Source organism: Capricornis sumatraensis, chromosome 3, assembly GCF_032405125.1.
Source record: "Capricornis sumatraensis isolate serow.1 chromosome 3, serow.2, whole genome shotgun sequence".
Classification (NCBI taxonomy): Eukaryota; Metazoa; Chordata; class Mammalia; order Artiodactyla; family Bovidae; genus Capricornis; species Capricornis sumatraensis.
Genome location: NC_091071.1, coordinates 135,630,838 through 135,652,047, shown reverse-complemented (window position 1 = coordinate 135,652,047; position 21,210 = coordinate 135,630,838). Strand labels below are relative to the sequence as shown.

The 21,210-nt window shown below is 38.4% G+C and overlaps 2 protein-coding genes across 2 annotated transcripts in view; one reads left to right on the top strand and one right to left on the bottom strand.

Annotated features, from left to right (window-relative positions):
• Nucleotides 1–5,517, top strand: part of ICA1L (islet cell autoantigen 1 like) — a 34,414-nt gene extending 28,897 nt beyond the window's left edge. The window contains exon 12 of the mRNA XM_068968804.1: nt 5,402–5,517. Within this exon, the coding sequence (XP_068824905.1) occupies nt 5,402–5,517 (116 nt within the window). The remainder of the gene's footprint in view (nt 1–5,401) is intronic.
• An 11,177-nt stretch (nt 5,518–16,694) lies between these two features.
• FAM117B (family with sequence similarity 117 member B) overlaps nt 16,695–21,210 on the bottom strand; it is a 68,303-nt gene continuing 63,787 nt past the window's right edge. Inside the window, exon 8 of the mRNA XM_068969272.1 lies at nt 16,695–17,240. Within this exon, the coding sequence (XP_068825373.1) occupies nt 16,922–17,240 (319 nt within the window). The 3' untranslated portion in view covers nt 16,695–16,921. The remainder of the gene's footprint in view (nt 17,241–21,210) is intronic.

Sequence of the window (21,210 nt, the reverse complement as noted above, 5' to 3'; positions counted from 1 at the left end):
ATCCATTTTTGCTTTTTGTCTGATTTAGTCTGTCCTGTTACAGGTGAAAAGTGATAATTTTCCAACCCTAGAACTCTCTCCACACTTTTTTTTAAATTGTAGTAAAAACACAGACAAAAATCTAGCATCCTAGCCATTTTTAAGTGTATGGTTCAGTAGAGTATATGCACATTGCTGTGAAAAATGTGAAACTTCGTACCCATTAAACAGTAACTTCCTATTCTCTCTTCCCAGCCCCTGGTAACCACCATTTTACTTTCTGTTTCTATGAATCTGACTACCTTACACACCTCATATAAACAGAGTCCTGCCAGTACTTGTCTTCTTGTATTTGGCTAATTTCACTTAGCATAATGTCCTCAAAGTTCATCCATGTTGTAGTATGTGACAGGATTTCCTTCCTTTTTAAAGCTGAATAATATTTCATTGTATGGATATACCACATTTTGTTTATCCACTCATCCGTTAATCACATTTTTTTAAACAGCTTTATTGACATATATCGGAGAAGGAAATGGCAACCCACTCCAGTGTTCTTGCCTGGAGAATCCCAGGGATGGGAGAGCCTGGTAGCCTGCCATCTATGGGGTTGCAGAGTCAGACACGACTGAAGCGACTTAGCAGCAGCGCTGACATATAATTCACATGCCATACAACTGGCTTCTTCCACCTAAGATCATGGCATCTGGTCCCATCACTTCATGGCAAATAGATGGGTAAACAGTGACTGACTATTTTTCTGGGCTCCAAAATCACTGCATATGGTGACTGCAGCCATGAAATTAAAAGACACTTAACACCTTGAAAGGAAAGTTATGACCAACCTAGACAGCATATTAAAAAGCAGAGACATTAATTTGCCAACAAAGGTCCATCTAGTCAAGGCTATCGTTTTTCCAGTGGTCATGTATGGATGTGAGAGTTGGACTGTGAAGAAAGCTGAGCGCCAAAGAATTGATGCTTTTGAACCGTGGTATTGGAGAAGACTCTTGAGAGTCCCTTGGACTGCAAGGAGATCCAACCAGTCCATTCTAAGGGAGATCAGTCCTGGGTGTTCATTGAAAGGACTGATGTTGAAGCTGAACCTCCAGTACTTTGGCCACCTGATGCAAAGAGCTGACTCATTTGAAAAGACCCTGATGCTGGGAGGGATTGAGGGCAGGAGGAGAAGGGGACGACCGAGGATGAGATGGCTGGATGGCATCACCGACTCAATGGACATGAGCTTGAGTGAACTCTGGGAGTTGGTGATGGACAGGGAGGCCTGGCATGCTGCAATTCATGGGGTCGCAAAGAGTCAGACACGACTGAGCGACTAAACTGCCTGACTGACCTGCCCAATTCTGTGTGTGCTTAGTCACTCAGTTGTGTCTGGCTCTTGTGACCCCATGGACTGTAGCCTTCCAGGCTCCTCTGTCCATGGGGATTCTCTAGGCAAGAATACTTGAGTGGGTTGCCATGTCCTCCAGGGGGATCTTCCCAACCCAGGGATTGAACCCAGGTCTCCCAAATTGCAGGCAGATTCTTTACCATCTGAGCCACCAGGGAAACCCAAGAACACTAGAGTGAGTGGCCTATCCCTTCTGCTGTAAGCAGAAAACTATCTTTTATTCCCTATTTACATATGTATTCACTGTTAGAATGGATTCATACTTTTTCTGTGGTTTATAATCACTACTGTACTTAATCATTTTGGTTCTCAAACTGTCCCCATGTTGACCAGTGGGAGCACTTTCAGGCTGACATCTAAATCTTTGTAGTATCAATATTTTAAAATTTAGAAACCATTTAGACCTACAAAAAAAGCTTGCAAAAATACTACCAAATATTCTCATATTTTCCCACCTAGATTTCAAAAAATGTTACCATGTTTGCCTTATTCTGTGTGTGTGGTATATGTAATTTCTTGTGAACTGAAATTATTCTGACACTTAAGAAGCAGACATAATGCCCTTCACCCCTAAAAACGTTAGCATCTGTTTCCTAAAAAGGACATCTTTTTACATAATCACAATTTAGTGATAAAAATTGGAAATTAAACATTACCTTACTACTGTTATCCAATCTGTAGATCTTATTCAGATTCTTTCAGTTGTTATAAAAAGAGTAGTGTTATAAATTAAATAATGTATTTTATAACAAGAGAAAACGATTATTTTCCTAGACCAATCCAGGATCCAATCCAGGATCATACTGTGTTTGTTGTCACGTCTCTTTAGCCTCTTAATCTGGGACAGTTTCTCAATCTTTGCCTTCCATTGTTGTGGCTGTGTGTGTGGTTTATTTTGTAGAATATTCCTCGAGTTGAGTCTATCTGACGCTGTCTCATAGACTCGGGTTATGCATTTTGTCAGGACTAGCAGCACAGGAACGACGTTGTGTGTTCTTAGCAAACCACACCAGGGGGCACACAGTGCCTCTTTTGCCCCATTGCTTACGATGTTATTAACTTCAGTCACTTGGTTAAGGTGGTGTCTGCCAGGTTTATTCACTATCCAATTACTATTCTATTTATTCCTTTGTGATGAATAATTACCATGTGGAAAAATATTTTGAAACTGTGAGAATGGGTTGTTCCTGATGATCAAAGTTTCACCCACTAACTCAGCATTCCTTGATAATTGCTGCATGAAACCTGTTACTGTGGTTGAAACGTCTGTTACTATGGTTGTTGCCAGATGATAGTTCTGTTTCGTCATTCCTTCTGCATTTACTAGCTGGCGTTCTACTGTACAGAAAAGCTTTGTCTTGTCCTCAGTTTTACTTACTTGTTGATATGTATCATTGTGGACTCATGGAATCCTATTTTATTCTTCCTAATACTTTAGGATAAATCAGTTGGGGAATCTGTCAATTCCAAGCAAATCACAGATTCACAGCAGCCAATTCTGAACACAGACACCCTTAGGGATTCAGTCTTCTGAATTTAGTCTTCTCTTTTTCAACTCACTAAAATTTAATTGTGTTTAATCATTTAAAAAGTGAGTAAATTTCACCGCTGAACACAGAAAAGCTGAGATACTGGGAGCACTGCTATTTGGCTGTAATCCTTGAGGCTTAGTGGGGGGAAAATAGAGAGGAAAAGCTTTCAGCAAAAAGCTACAACAAAATTAAGCCTTAGAATTTTAATAAAATTCTTAACAATTTTAAAATTCACTCATTAAGTACCCCCCACTTCATTAGTCATTAGTGAAGTGAAGTGAGTCGCTCAGTCATGTCTGACTCTTTGCAACCCAATGGACTATATATAGTCCATGGAATTCTCCAGGCCAGAATACTGGAGTGGGTAGCCATTCCCTTCTCCAGGGGATCTTCTCAACCCAGGGATTGAACCCAGATCTCCCACATTGCAGGTGAGTTCTTTACTAGCTGATCCACCTTAAGGAAATGCAAACTAAAACCAAAAATGCAATAATACCATCACCCACCTATCAGAACAGCTTAAATAAAAACTGAAAACCGCTCATGCTAACAAGGATATGGAAGAGCTTGGACACTGCTTGTGGGAGTGTAAATTATTATTACCATTTGGAAAACTGGCGGTTTCTGCTAAAACTGAAATACACGCACCACAAGATGCATGTACCTTTCCACTCCAAGTACATTTCCAACAGAAGTGCATTCACCTGTTGACTGAAATGGATGCAAAAGGATGTTTTGACAGCACTGTTGCTAACAGCCCCAAATGGTATTTATTTTATCTGGGATGCTGGGTGAGGGGTTGGGTAAGGGTGGTGTGAGTAGTGCCTGGAAGGGTGCCAGCTTCTAAGGAGTGGTCATGCTCTGTTTCTTGATGTTGGTATTTTTATGGTTGCTTTTACTATATGAAAATTCGTTATTTAGGCTCTTTTCCTGTATACATGTGTACATGCTAAGTCGCTGTGGTCATGTCTGACTCTGTGCCACCCACAGCCCAGCAGGCTCCTCTGTCCAAGGGATTCTCCAGGCAAGAATACTGGAGTGGGTTGCCGTGCCCTCCTCCAGGGGATCTTCCCAACCTAGGGAATCGAACCCACGTCTCTTATGCCTCCTGCACTGGCAGGTGGATTCTTTACCGCTAGTGCCGCCTGACTCGCTCATTCACCCTCTAGTTGTTGTCCTCTTAAGAATCTCTGTAGGCAAGAAAAGTGCCCAAGGAAAGCCCCCATGAAAATAACGTAATTAAGACCTTCATTTCCCATTGTGACAGATAAATATAAAACCATGCCACATTTGTAGAATGCTGTACGATTTTCGTATGCTCATCAGAACCTCTCAACAGCTGTTTGAGGGAGTTTAGGTGTTAATGAAACGATCACATATCCTGCTTAACACTGTTCTTCAAGTTTAATTATTAATAGCCTCCCCCCACCCCACCCCACTTCCTCTCAAGTATCCTGGTTTAATAATAAATTATATGATCTTTACAAATGAAGCAAGGGGACCCAAGGTTAAATGACTTGCTCATTATTACTTATTAGTAGGTAGTACACCCAGGACTCAGAGCCAGAATTTTGTGTGGGCATCACTGACACTACCTTGGGGTTCCCAGAAACAGAACTGGATACACAAGGCTGCCTTTCGCTCTGTCTGGATCCCTGAGGCTTGGGATCCCCACAGCCCAGGCTCCAGCCCCCTCATCTGTGTGAAGTGATCGCCATGATTTTTAAGAGAGGGTTGCTTTAGCCTTGTGAGTTGGATTGCCTTCCGTCCTCTGTCCACTGCATCTCTGGTCTCATATGTGATCTTCAGATTGTCCCCTGGGTCTCAGCCCTGCTTTCTGGACCCCCTGGCCTTCTGAGATGACCCACTGTCTATGCCACTGAACAGTCTTTTCACTAGTCCCAGCCTTCAGCATAAATGTATTATTCTTGACTATCTGCCCATTACTTGTAGATTATCCATATATGCAATTTTCCATTCTCCACAAGGAGAGTTGGTTAACAGGGAAGTTGTACCTGAGACATAATTCACTCCATAATATATTTATCAAAAATTTGTAAAGTACACATGGAAAAGACAAAACAACTGTAAATGAAAATGACAACTGTTGAGTGACAGGATTAGGGGATTGTTTTTCCCCCTACATCTAGTATTTTAAGATTACTTTGATAATAAATATGTATTCCAAGCACTAAGTTTTCAAGTGTAGGAACAAAGGTTACTTTTAACCTTGAGCCTTATCTGAGTCTATTACTTCTTGCCTTTTCACTTTTAATCAAGTCCTTCTCAGAGCAACATGCAATTAGCTTTTCACAATTATCCTCAAGGAGACATAATCGATGTTTATTCTTGTCAGTTGTCTTAAATTTGATTCAAAAGAAGCAGCATCTACTTTAAAATCATAAATGTGGTACAATGATGTGATTTTTAAAAAATCTGGGACTCTTCAATGTGTTGTTTTTTTTTTCTTTTTTACTAGCTCCCAACAGTGGTAACCAAGACATGTCAGCCTGGTTCAGTCTATTTGCAGACTTGGATCCACTTTCAAACCCAGATGCTATTGGACACTCAGATGATGAACTTCTTAATGCTTGACTGAAGTTACGATGCCACTTCAGTGGCCTTGAGACACCAGTTTTGCAACTTACTGCCTTAGTGGAAAGGAGTTTATGTTGTCACTCACATACAAAGACATTGTGTTTGCAAAGTTAACCCTTGACAGCCAACTTTAGACAGATGGTAAGGACCAACCACATTTTTATACATTAAGTGTCTATTTAATATCTTGGATTTGCAGCAATTGGTAATATATGGAAAACTTTAGAAACTATTGAGTCTGAAATTGATACCAAAACTTAGAATAACAGTTAGGGATAATTGTCAGTAGGGATTGGGTTTATTTGTTTGGAAAGCCTTTTATGTATGAGTTGCCTTGCTGGCTGTGAGATTTCTATATGTAGATAAAGGATAGCATGTAAACTGGGTTGTGATTTGGGGTTGGTTTTTAAATAGAACACTGGCAGGGGGGAATTTTCTGTTGTGGAATATAGCACTAGAAACAAGACTAGTTTTGTCTTTAGAAAGGTAGAATAAGATTTGAGAACTCAGTTTTCTTTGATGAAATCACAGAGAAACTTGGTACTTGTTCTCTCCACTTGAGGCTAAAATGTAGTTCTCAGTTCTTTTTCTTCATACAAAATCATGGACACCCTCCAATTTCATTATTGAATTTTTGGGGGAAAGTAGCAGGACGAGATATTTGCTAAGTCCACCCTCTGTAGAAACAGAAAATTCTCTTCCCATCTTATAAACCACGGGACTGTCCAACAGTATTTCAGACATTATACTTCATTTTGTCTTCAGGCCTAAGTCTTCACACATTCCTATCACAATGCACTGTATTCACATGCTGCCTGAAAGAAGCCAAGGGGAGGATACTCCTTGGGCAACTGGCAGTCGTATTCCTGCAATTACCTGGAAACGTCTACTTGAATGAGGGAAAAATCTAATTAACCCTCGAACAGATGTGCAATACTTACCCAGTATTTCTTAACATGATTTAACCCAGAATACTTTCTGGCAAAGTTACAGAAAGCTCTATACCATCAGTAAAGCAGTCTTTCATTTTTTCACTTTTCTGTGGGTGGCATCAGCTGAGGTTCTGTTTGATTACTAAGGACAAACTTACCCTTGGAAGGTTTAGAGTCTTAAGTATCAGAAGGCAGGTGCTTTAATGAAAGTTGAAGTATATGCTGATAAAAGCACAGCCATTGTAGACCCAGTCACTCTATGTCCTATTCTTTCTTCCTGCCCAGCCTTAGTTCCGAAGCAGTTCACCCGGTATCCTGTTTCATCGTGGTCCAGTCCATTGTATCTGTATAAACGACCATTTTCACAAACATGTTCACAGCAGATTTCACTATACTCCTAGTTCCAAGCAAGCTTAACTATTACTTACAGGAGAATTGCTTGTAATCTCTGAGTCACTGTATATAGAAAAACATTTTCTTAGGAATGGACTAGGGCAGGTAAATCGCAGTCCACTTCCCATCCATAGCAGTCTGGCCTAACTACGATCTGAACTGCCCACAGGCTCTTTGGAAAACCACAACTGTGGTCAAGTAGTGGGTAGGCTAGAGAGACCTTAACTGAGGGTCAGAAATATGGACTTAAAAGATTCTGTAAAACTTTCCTTAAAATATTTTCACGTGCTTATTCCTATTTCTTTATCTGGTTTAACCCTTAAGAAGCATTTTGTAACTCTCCCTTTTTATTCAGTGAAATTCACCACAGTGTAGTACATTGTTCCACCAAAACTCCCATCACCAGGGGTCATGATTATGAATCACAATCTAAAGTCTGTATCTATGGTCACTCTGAGCTCTCAACTTTGGGAGTACCTCAGAAAATGTTAATTGTCTTGAGTTTTGCCATTTTTCTCATTAATTTTCACTAATGCATTAGTTAAAAACTACTGGTATAGCTCCCTCACATCCATGCAGAGCAGTCCTTGTTATGGTGTAAACAAAGACATTCAGTGCAGAGGAAAACCACTACTCTCACTAGACCTAAATACCTGAAGAGTGGATGTAGGGGGGATACTGCTCCCTAGTTTTCCAAGAGCAAATGTTATAAAAAAAATAGAAACATATCAGAATTTTTATTATTCAGTTCTTAGTTTCTCTAACATTTTTGCTTTCAACAGAGTATCCATTTCCTCATTTACCCCAAAAGCAACACTGCCTTAGAAAGTCCAGTTATAACTTCAGCAAGTCTAATGACTCCATTTTTGAAGTGCACATTTAAAACTTTATTTTTTCTCAAGGTTAGTTATTTGAAGCTCAGTCATTAATTTAAGAGCCAGAAACAGAAATTCGTCTATATTACACCTAAAATAGGTGTAATAGCAAATCAAGCACATATTCAGTAGAGAGTGAAAGGAAGGACAGGATAAACACAGAACAGAAAGGTGATCAGTTGCTATTTGGTTAAATCTAGAACCACCATTCAATAAATAAATGAATTAACCTTAACCAAGGGTGAGCTGAGAACAACTCTTATCAAAATAAATGAATGCTTTTATATATTAAGTGGGGGAGATAGCTATCTTATACTTTTTAGTACCAGACAAAAATACATATAAACTTAGAAAAGCCCCCAGAAGAACTAAAATTTGCCTAATCTTTCTTCAACCAACTTTAGGGCAGATTAAGATCAAATTGGTGTGACTTTGTATTTTTTGAAATTTTTCAGTAATTGTAAAACATAACTCTGATATGATTAGAAACAACCTGTTTTAACAAAACAGGTTTCAGTATTTGCACAATGAAAAAGTTTGTATTTCAGACCATCTGGAAATGTAAAGGTCTTTACTGTGTATCAACAAAGGAAGTTTGAATGTGCTATTTTTCTGAGCCTCTTTTATTAATAATAAAATTATAAGATGGCATAAAAAAGTTTAATTTTCTAAAGTGTTCAATACAAATCTAGTTATTGTTTCCCTATTCAAAAACTTTGGTTTTTACCTCAGGACCATAAGAAGGTAGTTTGAATACCACAGAATGAAAATAAAACCAGGGCAATTAATATCCTTGTGAGACTGATTCTTTCTGTTTCATGCAGGAGGGACTTTGTAAGATATGGGAAATAACAGAATGTGTGTTCTTTGTGTAAATACTGTTGGTAACAAAATACAGAATACTAAACAGCAAAATTCTGAGCCTGGATGCAATAACCAGTGAAATATAAGCCATATTACTTAACTTGATTTGCTGACAGGAAGAACAGAAAGCCAGGGTTAATTGATCCAGTTACTTCTATCTTCCACAGCACTGGCAGGGCCCTGCATTTCCTTACCTTGAGCAGTGAAACAGACCCAGAATCTTGGGATGTAGACATTAAACTGGGAAACTTTAACTTTACATTAAACTGTAACATATTAACCAATTCAGCAGTACTGAAAGTAATGCATTTAAAACACACAACAATAAGGGTTCGTTTAAATACACCAAAGAAGACCTTCAGAGCAGGATGGGAAGAGAAATGCTTATTGTTAGGATGGGTCACAGTCTATCTTCTCCCATGTTTTATGTGCAACTTAAAAGAAGACTAAAGAGCTCCCTGATGGCTCAGTGAGTAAAGGGTCCGCCTGAAATGCAGGAGACACAGGAAACGTGAGTTTGACATCTAGGTCGGGAGGATCCCCTGGAGGAGGGCATGGCATCCCACTCCAGTATTCTTGTCTGGTGAATCCCCATGGACAGAGGAGCCTGGTGGGCTCCAGTCCAATGCATCGCAAAGAGTCGGACATAACTGAGTGACTAAGCACGCGCACACACACAGAGTTCATTAAGAACTGTCCTTGGCATCTAAATTCAAGACATGGGTCTCTCCTCAGTGGTGTAAATAAAACCAATCAACATCCAAAAACTAAGTACAAACTGGAGATAAAGGTGAGGTGAGTGTTAACAGGTAAGATTTTGAAGGGCGTGTTACTACCTTTAAAAAAAGTTTCTTCATCCCATTTCAAAATAATGTTCTGTCATTTAAAAAGTCTGGAAAAGTAGACGACCAAGAAATCCTCCACAGCCTGATGATCCAGGGGTAACTCCTGTTAATGTTACATAGGAACTAAACTGTCATCTGGGTGATTTTACTGTCTGTCTGAAATGGGCATGCAAAGTAACAGGCTAAAAATTACTTTTCTAAGTCTTTACCTCAAAAAGTCACATTAAAAAACAATTCACCAAAAATGTGATTGAAAGCCCCACTTTTTGCCTCTCCAAAAAAGATACTGAAAGTCACTCAGTCGTTTCTCTTTGAGACCTCATGGACTATAGCCTAACAGGCTTCTGTGTCCATGGGATTCTCCAGCAAGAATACTGGAGTGGGTAGCCATTCCCTTCTCCAGCGAATCTTCCCAACCCAGGGATCAAACCTGGGTATCCTGCATTGTAGGCAGATTCTTTACCAACTGAGCCACTGGGGAAGCCCCTAAAAGATATGCTTCTCAAATTAAAGAAAATATTTCTTTTTAATTTCTGCAGCTGTAGCAACATTAAAAACCAGAGCTTGAGGATTTGTGTCACTAACTTGCTTGGTCAGGAACTGGTGTTTAACCAGCTTACTTTCTCTTTGCCCTCTGAACCAAACTGCCAGCAGCTGAACCAATGAATACCACAAAGAACAAACAAGGCAATGACCTAAGGGCACATAATCTGCAGTGATACCGGACACTTATATTTTATTAATGTCACTGTTACAGGAGAAGTAGCAGTGAGGCTTTGTGGTTAAGTCTGACATTTCTCAGGTATATGACCATGGATAAGTTACTTAATCTAATTCTGATCTTGTGATTTATAAGATAGTAACTAGCAGTATCTGGCTTCCTAGGGTTCTGTAAGCACTAAGCCTGGCATGTGGAAAGCTATCAGAAAGTGTTACCCACCTTTATTATGATTTCAGCTAAACACCCTGGACTGTATTATACTTTACAAGGTAAAATGGATTTCATGGGATCATTTTCCCTGATCAACAACTTGTGGCTTTTCTAAGGAATGAATAAACTTACCTAACAGAAAGGAGAAGATAACATATGTTTGCTTCCAGTTTTGTTATTTTTCATACTCACTGGCCATCTAACTGACTAGCACTGTCATCAGCATTTCCTGAAATAACACAAGAAAACTGAAGTTCAAAGAGGTGACTTTTTTGCTTAAGATCCCATGACCATTAAGCTGCAGAGCCAGAACTAGTTCCCAAATTGTGGCCCTAAATCTTGGGCTTTTCCTGGATCTCCTCTGAATGATCCCCATGATCTCAAAACTAACTGCTGAAGGCATGGAACTGAGATGAATGGTCATACTCCTGGTTTTTTGGCCATCAAAGCTCCATGATAGAAAGTGAAAGTCGCTCAGTCATGTCTGGCTCTTTGCGACACCATGGCCTATACGTCCATGGAATTCTCCAGGCTAGAATACTGGAGTGGGTAGCCTTTCCCTTCTCCCAGGGATCTTCCCAACCCAGAGTTCGAACCCAGGTCTCCCACATTGCAGGTGGATTCTTTACCAGCTGAGCCATAAGGGAAGTCCAAGAATACTGGAGTGGGTAGCCTATCCCTTCTCCAGTGGATCTTCCTGACCGGGGAATCAAACTGGGGTCTCCTGTGATGTAGGCGGATTCTTTACCAACTGAGCTGCCAGGGAAGCCCTGAGCTCCATGATAGTCTTCTCCAAAACATGATGTAGTATGATGCATCCATACTCCTGTGTAAAATCAAACAAAGAGCATATGGAGTTAAACTCTCCACGTGAAGAAGATGCAAACCACTGAAGAGAAATTTTTAAATAAAACCAGCAATTTGGAGATAGTTACTAAAAGGAAGTAGGAACAGTATCCTTAAAGACTGCAGTCTCCCTGTTAAGATAGCAGACCAACCCCAAAACACATATATACAAAAGTTGTATCTACAACAGTATTTTTCAAATCATTTTTGATGACAACTCACAATAAGAAATATATTTTACTTTACAACCTAGTACATATGTATCCCTGTGGCTACTAAGGGCTTCCCTGGTGGCTCAGCTGGTTAAGAATCTGCCCGCAATGTGGGAGACCTGAGTTTGATCCCTTGGTCAAATCCCTTCCCAATCCTTGGATTGGGAAGATCCCTTGGAGAAAGGAATGACTACCCACTCCAGTATTCTGGCCTGGAGAATTCCATGGTCTATATATTCAAGGGGTCGCAAAGAGTTTGACAGGACTGAGTGACTTTCACTTTCAAGGCTAGCAAAAGCTTTACATACAAATACTGTTCCCCTCATGTCTGAATATACTTATGTTTTTTGTTATACTTCATTTAAAAAAAATGTTAGCTAGACCTATATAATTCATTTCAAGACCCAAACAGTTTGAAAACACTGAACTAAAGAGATACAAAGGTTATTTATATTACATCATCAGTCAGTTGTGTCTAACTCTTTACAACCCCATGGACTGGAGCCTGGCAGGCTCCTCTGTTCATGGAATTTTCCAGGCAAAAATACTGGAGTGGGTTGCCATTTCCTACTCAAAGGGATCTTCCTGAACCAGGGAACAAACCCACGTCTCGAGTCTCATACATTGGCGGGTGGATTCTTTTACCACTGCACCACCTGTGAAGTCACCTGTATTATCCTGCCATGTTCTAATAGAAGTGAAAGTGTTGGTTGCTCAGTCATGTCCGACATGGACTGTGGCCCACCAGGCTCCTCTGTCCATGGAATTCCCCAAGCAAGAGTACTGCAGTGGGTTGCCATTTCTTCCTCCAAGGGAACTTTCTGACCCAGGGATCAAACCTGGGTTTCCTGCATTGCAGGCAGATTCTTTTACTGTCTGAGCCATCAGGGAAGCCCATTCTAATAGAGGTCTAAAATAAAGATATTTAAAAAGCAAACAATCTTAGCAAGGGAAAAAATGATATACATTAGCAGGGAACTCCTAGGAAGGGATGCTAAGTATTTCACAACCAGCCACTTAAAAGAAATTAAAGGGAAAGAATCATTATAGACCTAAAAACTTTTTGGGGAAGGGGGTATATTTAATATTAATGAATCAAAGCAAAAAAATCAAACAAAGTTAGGCACACCCAACTTAAGATCTAATTTTCTCCTCTCAGCCTCTCTAAAGGTGGAGGGAAAAGACAGAAAAAAAGAAAAATGGAAGAAAATGTTACACCAGTTTGAGAGATTCTCTTCATATTTGATGCTATGTTACATTATGTATTTATATCTGTGTGTGTATGTATATATACACATACACCTATATATCCAAATTATGGTTAACTTTTTCCCCCCAGAAATAATTTTTAGAATTCCTTACAAAGTAATTTGGTGACCACTTTTTATGACAGGCAGCCATGGTGACACTTATTACACCTAAAAGGTGACCCTGCTTTCTAAGAGATTATACTGCATACAATCTTCATACAGACTAAACCCCTCAGCCTAAACAACTGCCTTGCATCTATAAACCGTTGTCACAAAGGAAGAATATACCTGGCTTAGCAAGAACGAACTACCAAAAGGCAAAAAACTCCTTTATGTGTAATTTAGAATGAAATTAAGTGACTGCCCCCAGCTAAATCTCTTAACAACCTGTAAAGTACTGAATTTAAACAGGTACATCGTTCAGTGCGCTTGCTGATATTTTAATGTCTGCTTAGCACGTACCACAAACACCAGGCGCTCTCAGTTCCAGAGGAAGGTAAGGAGGAGGTAGCAAGGAAATAAGGAAGAACAACTGAGAATATTATATATCCTGCTACTTAACACAAATTCATTATTCTACCTGTGAAAAAGAATATACTAAAGTTTTTTCAAGCTAGAAATATCTGAAAAGAAATTTGCATTTGAGGCAATATTCATAAAAGTACACAGAAAAAAACTCTCAAGAAGAACAGACTTTATTTTTAACATAAAAGTTCTATTTTCTTGTGAGGCAGCAACAAGTGTTCAGATATAGGGAATACATAAGTACACAGTAACAATATTTATCACCATCAGAAATGCAGTTTTTTGGGAGAATTTTGTTAGAAAAACAAAACTTTTAAAATTGCATTTGAAAAAGATTTACACAGCTTTAGCAGGGATGAAAAATAAAGACTTTTAAAAAACATAAATTATATCCATCAACAGGATTGTATAAACAAAATATTGTTCAGGGCTTATCTGGTTATCCCTAATTTAGGAAGAGTAAAACTTAAACCTTAAAGTGCGAAATTAAGTATTTTAGCTTTTTTAAATGCAGATTCAGCACTTCCACCAATCTAGTTTTGAAACATCAAAATTCTAAGCATTAAGGAATGAATCTTCAGAGTAGTATTTAATAAATTCAGTAGTGGCGATTTTTCTTTTACTTCCTTTAACAAAAGAAAATTCTGACAATCCAGTCCTAATCATGGACACAGAGGAGGCTATAAATTCTGTTATTTTTTTAAATACCTTTTCCCAGTAAAAGCCAACCATTAGAAAAAAAAAAAGGGGGGGTTGGGGGCTTCCTTGTTGCCAGTTATTCCACAGTTAGCAGTAGCACCTTCTAAAAGGCTGATTTGGCTTGTCACAAATATCAGAAATAGTTTAAATAAAATGAACCTAATTAAAAAATAATTTTGGCATCCATGCTCACCATATTAATCAAAGAATAACTGTTCACAAAAGCCATGACAACTTAAGATCTAAATTTGACAAGTAATACAGACTTGGTCATGATCAGAAACAGTAAATGTATATTTTTATCACAGCAAGGAAGAAACTGTTTAAGAGTAAAAATAACAACACTGACAAAGTTAATAACCAGAGAATAGCTTCCTTTTGCTGAAATATACAAGCCACCTGTTTCTTTTACCGCAATGGAAGTAAATTTATTCAAAATTTAAAAAAAATTTAAATTGTATTTCCATTGAAGCTATTCTGATTTACTTACCTTCTGTACAGTTTTCTACAGAATAACAAGATAATTATGGAATGTAATTTTAGAAAACAATATTATGCATTCTATTAAGAGTAGACCCATTTAAAAAAAAGTCAACCACCTGTGCACCAAGGTTAAATAAAAGCTAAATGGACTGCAATCAATATTTTTTCAAGACAGCGTAAAGCTCATAAACTTAAAATTTAGCCCTTTGGCACTGGCAGTTAAGAGTTTTTTTTATACCTTGTACCTTTTTTCCTTCCTTCATACATCAGGCTCTATTTCTCCCAAACACGAGGGCTATGTCTGGTTGCCATATAATTCATTTACCTGCAAATTCACATTCTCCTTACAGCCAAACATTAAAAGTTCCACCTATAAGATTATGAAAATGACAGTATCTTAAAACTGTCTCCCATTCTGATTTTAAATTACTTTAGATTAAGGATATATGAATACTCTATAGAAAGATGTTAGACAAATGTGCACAACAGAGTAAGAAGAAAAACTTTACAAAGTGGCATTTTAGTAAAACACGCCTGTGACCACGTCCAGACGGCAAAAGAAGTCTGAGGCAAGGAAAAGAACAGAGATTTAACAGAATTCAGGTAATCCAAAAACTGACTGGGGATTTTTCTGAAACCTTACTTTTAACTTCCAACCTTCAACACCAGCTCACCTGATTTGTTCTGCCCTTCTTCTGTACTTCTGACAGAGCAGTTCTCAGTGGTGAAACAGTAAAGTCAAATGATCAAGGTTCTCAAAAACCACCCCACCAGAGAACATTTAGACCTTGAATAACTGAGCTTTTCCAATTTAGAAGCCACAATGTACTAATTCCAGCTAAATCAGTTTTGGGCGGAAAAAGTACCAAAATTCATCAGGCCTACCAACTGAAACCTGAGACTATTCAAATGTTGAGTTTACCTAATTTGCCTAAATCCATCTCCATTTTTAACAGGGCATATTTTTAATTATTTAGATGTTTTAAAGGTACTTAAATATAAGAAGTCCTTTCAGAAGATTTATTGCTACCACTAGGTTTTCTTTGATGGGATATATCTGGACAAACTGACATATTAACCTTCTAAACTGAATCCCTTTTACAGTATATTAATGTTCTCCTCCTATAATGTGTATAGGAACATTAAATTATTGCATCGTAAGGTAGTTCATGAAGATCTTAGAAGGATGCTTTCTATCAGCAATGCTGTGACTTTTTAAGCAGCGCTGCTCCTGATACCACATGTCCAGACACGAAGTCTGCTCTCATGCGATTCCGGCAGTGCTTGTGTTAAGATCGGCCTAAATCCCAAATTCTTCAAAGGCGCCTGCTGTTTATGCTCCAGAGCCCTTCTGGCCTGTTTTTCCCCCTCTGTGTGGAATGCTGGAGCAAAAACTAGCAAAATCTGTAGGCAACATATCTCAGTGCCAGCCACCACAAAGGAAACGTCAGTCTCAAGATTCTGTGACTAAAGGTTGCTATTCAATGGATCACACTCCTGGCAAACTACTAACCCAGACCAAATCCACAAGACGACAACATCACAAAAGCAGAGGAGGAAATCCATGCACAGCCATTTTCAGGATCTCTTGGGGCTATGATACAGTGACGGTTAAAGGCAGAATGACACCCGCGGGACAGAAGGGCATTCCTGTGATAAATACTGCGCAGAAAATCCAAGGGGCTCCTTACTCCTAGCTAGCAGTCGACACTGGGCAGTGAAGTTTCCTTTTGGCTCACTGACTTTTAAACCAAGTTCCAGTGATGGGTGAGAACATATTAAAGCACTTGTCTCCAGATTATAATTTTTCTGACAACGTGGTGAAATGTGTACAGGAGTAGTGAAGAAAACAGCAGTTTTACAGATATTTCACCCAAAGCACAAACTTCTGACATCAGAAAACATAAGTCACATAATGTACTCATATTGCTTTTTATCTTTTTTATATATATACTTGGTTCAAGGTATTATTAACCTATCAATTCTTGTTTGGGAGAAGAACACAGTCATGAGATTAAGATTGCTAGGAAAATGTCAACAATCCCTTTGGTCCCAAAGCTGAAAACAGCTGAGAAAAGCACACATCTAGAAAGGGAAACAAGAAACAGAGGCCACCAAAGAACATCCTGTTTGCTACGTTTCCAGAAAATGTAACATTGGTATAAAATAGTCATTTTCATAGAAAAGATGGTTCTTGCAGCATCATTCACGTCTCCCTTCAGGAATCATGTTTGCAGGGATCAGTTTTTTGTTTTGTTTTGTTTTTTCAAAAAAGTCTAATTTGAGAACAAAAAACGTGATATTGGCCCTTCAAAAGGAAAGAACGATACCTTTTTCTTGTTTCAACCGGTGCTTTAAGCAAAAGCAGGCTCGGCGCTGAGGGCCGGCCTCCAGAGGGGCCGCTCCCTTCCAGCAGCCACGCCACGCCGCATCAGTGTGGAAGAGCTGGGGCACGTCACAGCCAACCAGGAGCCACGATGCCATCGCTGCCAAGGGGTCGAGGAGGTTCTCAGTTGCCCAGAACTACAGCCTCGCAGCACTGGGACCTATCCTTCTGCTTCCTCAATGGGTTCTGGCGTGGGGAGGAGAGAGGCCGGGGGCAGGACTGTACTCGTTCCTCGAGAGACTCGATCTTGCTCTGTGTTTGTAGACAGGGAGGCCACAGCGATGGGCTGCAGCAGAGTGGTGGTCATGCCAGTGGTGACGGTCAGGCTATGGCCAGAGCCCTTGAGGGTAAGATCTGGTGTGGGGAGGAGTGGCTTCAGGATGCTGACGAGGCAGAAAGCAGAGCCGCTCTTAGGAATGAAATTCACCTTGTTTTTGTCAGGACAGTAAAAGGCCGGGATTTCGTGAAGTTGTTTTGGCCTAGACACAGAATAAATAAACCAAGACTTTTAAGTCACGAAACACCAGAAGTAAGTTTTTTTCTTTAAAAACAACAACAACTTACAGACACAAAAAAGGAAAACAAAACTCAAGCTATGTCCAAGGCTCCAAATGCCATCAACCAAAGGACACATGATTTGAATTATGCATCTCAGAATGCTGGAAGGACATGAGTTTACTGTTGATTTCAGCTCCCTGGAGAGCCCAGGCTCCAAACAGGATGCTCAGGCATCTCAGTGAAGCTCTAAGACAGCCAATGTGAATAAAGAATTTCCTAAAGCAAAAGATATTCCAGCTGTTTAAAGACAAAAATCTGTCCCACTATGATTGTTCCAAAGTCTGTACTATTTTGAAGGGCAAAGGCAAGGAAATGAATGACCCAAGATGTCTATCTTTTGCTGAGCTTTGCCACTGCGTGACTAAACTTTGCTGGGCTTGGCTTCTCCAAGCATGCTTAAAAATCTCTTTGAAACAGTTCTGAGTTAACAGCCATAATGATTTCCTGAATAGCATAATGTAAATGTAAAATCAAGGTAAAACTAATGACAGTCCTCTGTTCTAAAGGTTTTATTGAAACCAAATCCTTCCCTCTCCTCAGGAGCTCTTGACAATTAACCCAAATGGCTGGAAAAGGATACAAGTGTTAGTGGTATTCCCTGAAAGTAAAAATACAAAATTTAAACTGTTAAAGTAACATGGAAGTGACACAAAATTAAGAAGAAATTCAAATGGAAGAACCTAAATAAATCAAGATTCAGGTGGGAAAAGGTAGTATGATCATATGATAAAAGTATGGTTCTCATCTCTCCTAATAAAAAATAAATAAAGATCCAGGTGTGCCAAGTCTGCACTAGATTCTGGAAACCTAATGATAAAGTGACATACATGGAGACATACTAAATATGTAGTTCTTGGGACGAGAGAGGTATAAGGGACAGACTCTACTCCAGTATTATCAGTCTCCCTTATAATTTTTAATGTGTTTTTAAAACATAATTCAGAGAAGCTATGAATCAAAGGCTTTACCAAACTGCCAGAGATGTCCACAGCAAAAAAAGGTTAAAAACTCGCACAAGCATGTCTGAGAGATGTGATAAAAATGGTCTGTAAAGTGTTTAGAGGTAGAACAAGCAAGTAAATAACCTCTGGCACAAAGAAAGAGGGGGAGTTTGGTAGGAAGATAACTTCCAGAGGAAGGAACATCTGAGCTGGGTTTTAAAGAATGGATAAACAACAAACCTGGGGAGCAGGTGCAAAAAAAAAAAAATGTTCCACATAGGCAGTGCTTTGGGTAGGCATATTTTATTAATAGTGAATACTACCCATGGATAGCTTTGGCAAGAATAATTTAAGAAGAAAGAAATTACATCATTTAAATTTGTTTTACTTGTGTGTTGCTATTCTTGGACACAGTGGGAACTTTAGATGGTGAGTACTTTTAGGGTCACATGTGTGTTTGGATATACCGTAAGAAGGGCATACACCTCTCTTTTTACTGACAACATGGTTTTCAATTCCTTAAAGCAGATAGGAAGTTGATATTATGTTTGTATAATTAAATAATGCTTTTTTTTTTTTTTCGAAGAATTAGTAGATAACTTTCATTCTTATATTAGGGGAAAAAAGGGCTAATCAAGTTTCACACCCTCCAAATGAGGCTTAGGTTTTTAATTATTTACTGTTCGATGTTATCTTGCTAAAAATCACGTTAAGACACAATGCTGCTAATGGATCTTGAGGATGAAAACTTGTGTTTCTGAAATACAGACAAACTTCTTACTGACTTTTTTTTTTTAAGGCTAATTTGTTTTGTTAATGCTATTAAGTAGGTACCTACTCCAAGTTTCAGCTCTGGCCTAAATGGGATCACATTTCAAATGAATTCTCAATACAACATTAATTATATAGCATCATTATTATCAGTAAGTTTCTCAGCCTCTATACTGCTAAAAGAGAATCTAAAATTCCCTCTCACCTATATCCCATCAGCACCAAAAATACACTTTTAAAAATTACATATATTTATACTTAAGAGTCAAAAAAACTGTTCAGTTTTTCTTCAACTAATGATCTGATAACTGTGACTTTTTTAATGACAGAACCTAAAATCAGTTTAACTCCCTTTCTGCTTTCACGAAAACAGAATAGGCAACAGATCTTACACAAAATAACATAAAAAATCATAACTTGTCTAACAGGCACACAGATCAAGAAACAAAACACTAACAGTAAAAAAAAAAAAAGCATCACGCCCCCTACCCCTCTTCCAGTATCTCCTCTTCGAATCATGACCCCAATCCACCAAAAGCAATCAATTTTTACTCCATTTAACTTTTAGGAGAAGATTCTCCAAGAAATTCATTACCCACCCCTGAGGTGCATGACCAGTGTAATACTTATGCCACTATTAATAGAAGCTGAAAGTTCTAATACTACTACAAAGCTTTCTTCAATTTAACAAAACAAACAAACAAACAAAACACACAAAAAGAAAAGAAACGAAACCAAAAAAACAAAACACGTACAGACCTCAGAACTAATTTAAATATTTTATTTTTCCATAAGTTATACCAAAAGTGACTGTTTCTCAAAACAGATATAACTGCTTGCTAGCTGATTTCTGAAAAATAGATGGCCAGACTGGATAATTATTATAGGTATTTTCATACTGATGTAAGGAATTCTTTGCTATTTTTTTTAAAAGCCTTATGCAATTTTCTTTTCAAAGTCAGGAATAAATTATCAGCTAAGAAATGGTGGTTCCAATTCACTTAGAATGGGAGAGAAGGAAAGAAAGGAAGAAAGAGCGGTTCTGTCATACTTTTAAAAAAATCTCTATACTGCAAAGAGGCCATAATATCTAGGAACCTAAGATAACTAAGGTCAAGGAGTTCATTAACTGGGATCAGGAAACAGCCTATGTGACTGCATTAAAAAGGACTTACTAAGTGCAGAAGGAATGGCTAAGGTCTTTGCTGTATCAAAAAAAAAAAAAGCAAAATCTGATCTTGTCCTTTCTGGGCCCCAATCCAACTACCTATTTTCTTTCAGGCAAATAAACATGCAAATGAGAGATTAACCCCTCACCTGACTACAACAGCTGGTTCAGATCTTTAAGTCTACCTTTAAACAAAAATGAAGACTTAGAAAAATATACTTTAAAGAATGATTAAATAAGCTAAAATTTTAAGATTAGGACCAATAATTACCCTTGCTTTAATGCTAGTGCGTCCAGAGGATTTTGCTCTAATTATGACATGCAGATCTGGGGCAAAAAGAAACCAATATTTCAGACTTTGAGTAACTTGTTTTATTGATAGAAGGTTAAAATTAGCTCTAAAAAATCCATTCTTGGGTTACTGTTATTAATTTCCTTTTGGAATACAAAATGATATTTAAAAATAAATAGGTTTTTGTGTGCTACACATCCTTTATGTCAGTAAAATTTATAATAAACTATGTGCATTTAAAAAAGAAGAGATTTACCTTCTAATAACAGAGAGATATGCCATAAAACATTTTATATGTCATGGTTCACCTTTTATTTATCCATCCATACATACACACACAATACATACATATTCCCCATCCTTTCTTCCCTCTTTAGAAACAAGCAACACAGCTGTATGTATACAGTTCAGATACTGAGAACTATTCCAAACATAACAGTCTAGGCAGATGCCACAGGACACCAACCTACACAACCAATATTCACTCAAAAGTCATTTATACAGAAATTCAAATTGCTTTTTAAGTCCATCAGCCATGAGTCAAATACTCCAAAAGGTTCCACGTGGACCATTTAACTTTTACCTATTAAAATGACTATTTCTGAAGAACTCTCATGAAAAGGTCTAAGCCAGCATGTTCAAGTGAAGCATAAAAGTCCTCTGAGATATGTTAAAGATGCATACTCCCGGTCCTATCTACCTCCGTATTTTTTCACTCC